At 43.3% G+C, this 9,259-nt stretch overlaps 1 protein-coding gene across 1 annotated transcript; it reads right to left on the bottom strand.

Annotated features, from left to right (window-relative positions):
• Positions 1-2,229: 2,229 nt before the first annotated feature.
• On the bottom strand, positions 2,230-5,759 carry LOC117392635 (class I histocompatibility antigen, F10 alpha chain-like). Its single transcript, XM_033990751.2, has 4 exons — positions 5,660-5,759; positions 4,516-4,782; positions 3,939-4,214; positions 2,230-2,546 (listed from the first exon to the last, which is right to left on the bottom strand). Exons 1-4 carry the CDS (start codon positions 5,715-5,717, stop codon positions 2,230-2,232), a joined length of 918 nt encoding a protein of 305 aa, XP_033846642.1. The 5' UTR covers positions 5,718-5,759.
• Positions 5,760-9,259: the final 3,500 nt, after the last annotated feature.

Genomic DNA, 9,259 nt, shown 5'->3' on the forward strand with positions numbered 1-9,259 from the left:
AACTTACATGACTCTGTGTGAAAAAATAACTGCCCCCCCCTTGTTAAATGATGAAGTAACTGTGATAAATCATATTATTGTGGAAGTTCAGTTGCCAAACCCAGGCCTGATGATGCCAGACTTTTCAAATCAAGACATCACTTAAATAGAACATTTCTGACAAGGTGAAGTCGGCCATATTGAACCCATGCCGCGATCCAGAGAAATTCAGGAACAGAAAAGAAGACAAGTAATTGACATGTCTCAGTCAGGAAAAGGTCACAAAGCCATTTCTAAATCTCATTTCAATCACCTCCACCTGCTGCAGAGCATAAGATGGACAAGCTTCTGACACTCGGAGCCAGATTGTCCACATGTCCACGTGAATGCTCCAGCTCTGCCTTTTGCAATTCTGGTTCTTTATTTTTTATGCTTACTGGATTTTTGCTGCTCCCCAGATTCCTACTCTCTCGCTCGTCCCTGCTCCTGGTCTCTGGTCCTGCTCCTGACTCTGCGCTCCAGCTCCGGTGCAGTCAACCCCTTGTCTCCACCTCCTCGTCTCCCGCTCCTTGGACTACCCCTGCTCGGCTCTCTCTGGCTCCGTTCCTGGTCTCGTCCTCGCCCTGGTCCTGGCCGCTCTCTGTTCCCGTTCCGGCTCGCTGCTACGCATTCCCGGACCTCAGCTCGCACCCCGCTCCTCGCTCCCTGTTGGTTTAAGAAACTCTTGTCTTATTACGCAAACTGTAAATAAACACTGTAAATCTGCCCCGAGTTCTGCACTCTTTGGTCCGCCTCACACCAGCCTTCACGACACCGGTCTACAAAAATTATCCCAATAGCACAACGACGACTGATCCAAGAGATCACAAAGAACTCAGAACAACATCTAAACAACTGCAGGCCTCACTTACCTCAGTAAAGATCAGTGTTCATGACTCAGCCATGAGAAAGAGACGAGGCATAAATGACATGGCAGAGTTTCAAGGCAAAAGCCACGACTGACGAAACAAGAACCTAAAGGCTCGTCTCAGTTTTGCCAAAAAACATCTTGATGATCCCCAAAGCTTTTGAGAAAATATTCTATGGACTGATGAAACAAAAGTTGAACTTTTTGGAAGGAGTGCATCCCGTAACATCTGGTGTAAAATGAACACAGCATTTGATTAAAAAAAAACCCAAAACCATCATGTCAACAGTGAAAGGTGGAGGTGGTGTCATGGTCTGGGGCTTTGCTGCTTCAGGACCTGGACAACTCGCTGAGATTGAAGGAACCATGAACTCTGCTCTACCAACAAATCCTGAAGGAGAAGGTCCAGCCATCAGTTCCTCAAGCTGAAGCAGACACTTGGGTTCTGCAGCAGGACAAAAGCAAAGCAACAAGTCCACTTCTGAAGGGCTTTAAAAAACAAAATGAGGGTTTTGGAGTGGCCTCATCAAAGTCCAGACCTGAACCCAATAGAGACGCTGTGGCATGACCTTAAAAAGGCGCTTCATGCTCAGAAACTCTCCAATGTGGCAGATTTTAAACAATTCCGCAAAGAAGAGTGGGCCAAAATTCCTCCACAGCGATGTCAATAACTCATTGACAGTTATCACAAACGCTCGACTGCAGTTGTTGCTGCTGAGGTTCAACCAGTTGGTTTAGGGGGTTTTACTTTTTCACATGGGTCATGTAGGTTCAGATGGATTTTTTTCCCTTAATGCAGTTTCAAGAGCCAATTTTATTTATTTTGTGTTTCTGTTTCATATTTAAGTTTGCTTGATCTGAAAAGACTAAGAGTGAGAAAGGTGCAGAAAAAGAAATCGGTAAAGGGGCAAATACTTTTACACAGTACTTGTTTTTGATGAGGAACAACGTAACATTTGTTGCTTGATACCCCCTCTTTAACATGAACTATTATCATACTTATGACATAAATATTTTACATCAACCTCTTTTCCGTCTGATCACAAACAGAGCTGCAGCGATGATGATGATGATGAGTCCCACAACGACCACAGCTGTGATGATGGAGGTTGGGGGATTTTTACCTGAAAAACAAAAAAATATTCAACAAAATCACTCATGATTTCTCCAATAGTTTGAGTATCAGTTGCTTCATTGGTGCAAACAGCTCCACAGATGTTCCCTGCTCCTTCACACTGTCACCACAGTCTGGACTTTGGGTTTGACTCTGATCCTTCACAATAAACTCGACATTTGTCATTTTGGATTAAATTGTGTGATCTTAAGTTTGTGCTCAGGTCTCCTCAGCGCCCCCTCTCACCGTTGGTCCTGATTTTGCTCTGGTCCAGTCTGGTCACATATTTATTTTCGTCCCCAAACAGCTGGAACACACAGTGGTGCCTGTCCCAGTCCTTAGAGGGGACAGAGGACAGGTCCAGGGACACACTGGTCTGGAAAGTCCCGTCTCCGTTGGGCAGGATCTCTCCAGGGTCCACGTCCTCCAGCACCTCGTCTCCGTCCTTGGTCCAGAACAGCCTGGCTGTGTCGGGGTAGAAGCCTGTGGCGTGGCACGTGACGGGGGCTGAGGAGGACTTCTGCAGCAGGGCCACCAGGGGGAGCTCTACACAACACCACAGGAGTTATATTATATACAGCGGGTATTTTACTTCTATGGGGAATTAACTGTAACACATAATATATTTAGATCATTGTATTTCCTTTTATTGTTTTGAAAATGCTGTATTCACTAAAACTATTAAGATGTTTTATAAGTTTCATGTTTTTGAGACTCTAAGACTTGACTAATGTGGTACTCATCCCTCATGTGACCCCAAACAGAAAAGCGAATGACGTCACATCAGAATATTCACACCACGTCACAACATGCAGTATTTTCCGGACTGTAAGTCGCATTTTTGTTCATAGTTTGTCCGTGGATGCGACTTGTATGTGAAATTATTAAAATATATAATTTCGTGAGGGCATCTCCTTCTGGAGCGGCACATCATCTACCTCCAGAATTGGTGGAGTTGTTCAGAAGTGACACAGAGGATGAAGAATTCCATGGATTTAGTGAGTAAGATCCAGAGTAAACTTGTTGCTAGTTTATCTGGTTAACTGTTAATATCTTACATTAACATACCAGACATGTGTTGAGTTCTGTCTGTGCTTCATGTACGTGTTCATGTGTTATGTAACTGTTCATGGGAAACCTCCCAATTTTTCCCATTCATGGGAACAATATTAGTTTCATGCAATGATGTCAAATTTGGAACCATGACTCTTCATGTCATCCCAATCAAAAAAGTAAATCAGACCCATGTCATATTTTTCACTGGGTTGCCATGGCGATGCGCAAAACAGCCCATGTTATCCTAATGGGAAAATTTCCAAATTTTCGTACATTTCAAAGTCTTATAACGACTTATTACCATCAACGACGAACATAAAATTTGGCACAGTGATTCTTCAAGTCACCGTCAAAAAAGTCCAGGGGGCCAAGTTTGTATTTTGCACAATGTTGCCATGGCGACGCCTGTAAAAACCCTTATTTTTCCATTTTGTGCATCAGTGCTTCACATGTCTTTTGACTTTGTTTGGTGCCAAGTGCAGCCCAAAGCCCCAATAAAACAGAGGCAAGTGGCGCGTCAGCACCACCCACAGGGAGTGCCGGGTCGGCCAAGTGCGAAGCACGGCCCGCGAGGGCCGTTCGATGCCGCTTGCGGCTTTAATATTGTTATTATAACTTGCTTTTAAAGATAAAATTCGTGGTCTCGGATTTTGTTAAAAAAAATCCCCAAAAATGGGACTTATACTTGGGACTTCTATATGTTTTTTCTTCATTATTATGCATTTTTTTGCTGATACTCCAGAACACTGTATAGTCCAAAAGATATGGTTATCACATCAGGCTTGGATTGACAGCCCTCCCACTGACCAGTGCCGTCACAAGAGTTCTGAGGCCCTTTATCACTGCCTGCAGTTTTAATTTCACATTTATGTTTCGTCTCACCTGTCCTCTTCAGAGTCTTCTCTCCATATCGCACATAGTTCTTCAACCCCACAGTGCAGAGTTTGTGGATGTACTGTTTGGCAAGTTGAATTGCTCCACTTTTCTCCCACTTCTCTTTAGTGATTAAGGCTTCAGGTTTAACAACGACCCAGGACTCTGTGCTCAGGTTCAGATAAAAAAAGTCCTCTCCATCAAAGGCGTACTGAAGGTACACTGTGATGTCATCAGTCTCATCGTCCCAGTCACAGCCGAACATACACTGCAACATGTGAACACCTGGAACACAAACATCAGGACCTGAGTCTGTTTATGCTTAATGCTGCTGGAGGATTTAAAAAGTGTAATTTCAGAAAAACTGGAGCTCATGTTTATTGTGTTTATGCAGATAAGTTTTTAAACTAATAAAATCAATATGACAATATTTACTGTTGATAGTTTGAAAGTCTAACAAAGAGTACTTTAATCTCTGGGAAAACTCTAGTAAAATGACACAGGACAGTGAAAGTGCCAAAGCCTTGTTATTTTATTATAATGTAGAAAACCATTATCTCATTGTGTCAAAGTGAAAGTGTCAAACCTTCAGTCTGGTTGAAGCGTCGTTTTACTTTCTCTATGCTTTCCTTGTCTATCTGCACAGAATCCACACAGAGCCGAGTGGTCCAGTCCCAGAAGTTTGGGTCGTCCTCTGTCACTCTCTTCATCCACTCCTGTTTGGGCTCCGTCCTCCTGATCTCACTGTCACAGTGCAGTATCTCCAGACCATTCAACACTCCAACAGAAACAAACTCTGGGAAGTTTGGGACTTGAGAAGAAGATGTTTGAAGGAATCTCAGAGTGTGAATCACTGTGGGAAGAAGATCAACGTTAAATGTAAAATAAATGTATTTTATGAATATTTCAGTAAAGATGAAAACACATAATGATAAAACTAAAAGAAGCTGCTCCCCAACACGACGAGCTTTGACACAAGAACATGTCCAAGGTAAAGCTGAAGCAGGTCTGTAAATCATAAAGACTTCTCTCACTGTGTGTCAGAGGCATAGACCATGTATATAAATGGATGTAGCTAACCTGCTAGCCACGGTGTTTCAAACAGGAAGTGATCATGGGCACACTTCTATAACTGCTCCAGCTGAGATAAGCTTCACTTGACTGGAGCCAAACGCTTAGTCCATTTGTTCATACAGTCTTTGGTCAGAGGTGTGTAATGAATCTAATCTGAGATAATGTGTCAAACTTTCCTGATATTTGCCCGATGGGGTGAGGGCTTTACTACTTTAAAGTTCATTGTTCTAATTTATTCAGTCATGTTTAAATCAGTAAGAATGCAGAATGAACTTCATGTGTTTCCAAATAAACTCTCAGATCTGCAGCAGAGAAAGAGAAAGTGCAAATACAAGAATCTAATAAATGTGTTATATTATCTATAAGACTCAGGCGAAGCTTAAACAAGACTGATCCAGATCTCATTCTACACGTTTACTGCTCTAACTGTTCCATATATAAAGTCTTGTTTTGGTTTCTAACTTGAAGCTGAATCATCGTGAATCCAGATGAAGTTTTCTCTTTTGTTAAACCGATCACACAGTTAAAGTGAGAGAAATGACAGAGAGAGAGAGTATCAGAGCGTCAAAACAACTGTGACTCAGAACAGGAGAAGGGTTAAGTTAAACCTGAACACGATCGATCTTAAATGAACTCCACGTGTAAAGAGTACTCACTCGATGTGCTGGATTTTATTAGGATTCCCAACAGAATTAGTGCGACAAAAGTCTTCATGGTGAACACCGGCAGAAACAGAAGTGAAGTCTCAATCTCTGGACGTGCTTCAGCCTGTTTGTATGAAAGAATGAGTGCTCTGTTGTTTTTCTTCCAGCCAATCAGAAATCAGAATGAGGATCTGCTGCAGTGTTGCTGGGTAGAAGTGAAAGTGAAAGTGAAGAGTCATGACCGTGTCGGGCTACATTCAAATAACTAAAATGACTATACACCACATTCAGTTTCAGATTTCTAAAGTGTTTGCTTCAGTCTAATTTTAGCCTGATTTAAACATGTCTCAGTCGTGCCTTTCCCTTTAAAATTTGAGCCATCCCTTTTTCTGAGCTTCCTCCTTGTCGGGATGTTGAAGATTCTGGCTCAGATCTGAAATGTGTCTCTGGGTTTAACTAGAGACACATGGACCACATTTTCCCACAGGAACAAACTTAAAAAAAATATATAAACTGTAATAATTATGAACTGATAAGTAAAAATAGTGTGAACATCACAGAGGAAACGTTCCAGGGAATCAGGGTCAGGAACAAGCTCGATCCATCCCCCATCTGAGTAGCAGTAAGTAAATAGCTGACTGAATGTGTGTCAGATGCCCTCCCTGTGCTTCCATGGGGTCTTATTCGGTGCAAAAGCTGCTAACCCTGTAGCTTAGACCTCGTCATACCTGTTCTGAAATGCCTGGGAATCTTGGATTGGTTTAAAGTCCACACTTCAGTCTGATGTGGCGTGTTATTTAATGCACAAACACTTGTATACCACGCTCCTCTGGTTTCAAACTCATTAAATAACATCAAACTTAAAGTCCACTGTCATCAATATGTTTTTTTCGCTCTCTCCGCTTTTGTAGTTCAGTGAGGAGGTTGTGGGTTAGATTCCTGGAGTATGCATGTTCTCCCTGTGTTACTGTGGCAGAGTGATGACATAATAACATAGTATTATAGTCGACATATATATCAGAATGAAAGAACACATGAGTTTTAAGACCGGGACTGCTAACAAGCCTGAAAATGAAAGTTTTGTACCAAGAATGTGTCAGTATTGTCGAGACGTAAAACAAATATTACGATGGTTTACATTTTTCTGATCTACCCCTGTTGTCACCGCCACTGGTACACGCCCACTGTGACAGTACTTACACTTAACAGTTTACATACTCTATATAAAAAGACACATGTGCTTTTTTTCCCTCACTGACAAAAAAGTGAGAGAAAGATTTTTAAGACATTTTTTTTTATGACTTTCTTCAAACTCAGAAGTTAAAGTACATTTCATTAGTATTTGGTCCCATTGTCTTTTAACTGTATGACTTGGGTAAAATGTTTTGGTTTTCTTTCCACAAGGTTCTCTCAATAGTTGGCAGGAATTTTGGCCCATTCGTCCTGAACTGGTGTAACTGAGCCAAGTTTGTAGGCCGCCTTCCTCGGTCAGGAAGTCTGCACACACGTTTTCAATAGGACTGAGATCAGGGCTTTTGAAAACATTGACTTTGTTATCCTTAAGTCACTTTGTCACCAGTTTGGCAGTATGCTTCGAGTCATTGTCCATTTGGAAGACTCATTTGTGCCCAATCTTTAACTTCCTGGCTGATGTCTTGAGATGTTGCTTCAGCATTTCCACATAATGTTCTTTCCTCATGATGCCATTTATTTTGTGACGTGCACCAGTCCCACCTGCAGCAAAACAACCCCACGACATGATGCTGCCACCCCCATATTTCACAGTTGGGATGGTGTTCTCAGGTTTACAAACGTCCCCCTTTTTCTTCCAAACTTAACAATGCTCATTATGGCCAAACAGTTCATTTTTTAGTTTCGTCAGACCACAGGACATGTCTTGGTGGATTTGTCAGCTGGTGTCTTTAAATGCTCCAATGTGGCTCTGCGTCTCCCTGTCCATTGAACAGGGTAGGAAGGTGGAAGGTGGACACCGATGCACTTTGTCGCCTTCTTCTTTGGGCTACTTTTTGGCTGACCTTTGGACATAGCAAGCAACTGGTGCAAAGGTTTAGCAGTTTTTGAAAAATCTTGGGTATAGGTTTCATAATAGTTTAAGAAGCCAAGAAGTTTTCTCACCTGTCTGACGGTGGCTGTGGTCTGGTGTACGAGCACTTTCATGGCCTCCACCTTCTCCACCTCCTCCACCTCCTCCACCTCCTTTGGTTTCATCCCTTAGCCCTCTGCTGAAAAGACACACCCAACGTAGGTGACTTGTGGCTTGAAAAAGTCAAAATCTTTTTATCCCACTCTCTTGCTGTGTCTGCAGGACTTGTCGGACATTGTGCACATGTTGTTCTAGGGTGCGGCTGTGAACAAGATCATCCAGGTACGGCACATACGCTTCATCCCGGAGACAGAGATCCCTCCATGTGGCATTGAAAAGCAGTTGCTTTTGGATGCCCTGCATTGGCAGTGTCTTCTTATTCAGCAGCCTGTAGTCAACGCACAAACGAGATTAGGCTGGGCAAGGCAAGTTTGTGTGTATAGCACAATTAGTACACAGCACTAATTGTGCTATACACAGTAGCATTGTCCTTCCAATGCGCAGTGAAAATTCTAGCATGAGATCACGCTAGGATCAGGAGGCCCTTGAATGCTTAGGTACAAAGACTGTTCGAATAGAGGTTAATGGTGTCCACCGTCTGTCTGCCCCAAAGAACGCTGTACTCTCCCAAGTCAGGAACACAGAGAGGATGTTGGTGAAGGCTCCAGACATAGCCCAAGTCAACAGTTCCAAGATCCAGAGACTCGAACAAGCAGGCTATGTAGCTAAGCTCCCACCGAGCTCAGTGATTATGCAGCCGCTGGTACATTCCCCATCACTTTGTTGAGCACAATGGTAAGCACAGAGTGGTTTTCAACTGCTCTTTTCAGTTTGAGACATGGACCTGAACAAACTCTTGCTCCCTGGTCACTCAGTTCGTCCCTGCTCGCCCTGATCCCCCACTTCAAAGGCTGCTGGGAGTGTGAGATTCCATCTCTGAAACAAGCTCTACAAGTGATACTTGGAGCTCAGCTGGTGTCAGAAGAGGTTCTGCAAACTTTGTGGAGATTCTCATCTTTAGGCTACATTTCAGCAGACATAGCCAATCCTGATCCAGTTACCCTCAACTCCCTGCTCATTGGTCGGCCAGATGCCGCTCTGCCACAGATGGTGTACTTTGCCTCTGAGCTCCTAAGCAGCTGGCTCTACAGCCAATTGCTGGCTGACCACTTCTGGATTTCATCTGGTTCTATCTTCCTAGCCTTCAGGCCCGTCAGAGAACCCAGACCTGCACATCATCTAGACAGTCCTCATCAATGACCCTCAACTGCCTTGTTCCCTGTGGCCAGTGGGCAAAGTGACCAGCACTCCTCTTGACTTGATGATAAAATACGGTCAGCTGAAATGAAGGTAGGTGGCAGGACCTACACCTGGCCTGTGGCACACCTTATCCAACTGCAGGAGCTACCAGACTATTCTCTAGGTACAGATTTCGTACAGAATCTAGAGGTGGCTATAAAAAGGCCCGCTTGTGGCTACTGCACGCCACAGACTTTGACAAACTCTTT

This window comes from Periophthalmus magnuspinnatus, chromosome 3, assembly GCF_009829125.3.
Source record: "Periophthalmus magnuspinnatus isolate fPerMag1 chromosome 3, fPerMag1.2.pri, whole genome shotgun sequence".
In the NCBI taxonomy this organism is placed as follows: Eukaryota; Metazoa; Chordata; class Actinopteri; order Gobiiformes; family Gobiidae; genus Periophthalmus; species Periophthalmus magnuspinnatus.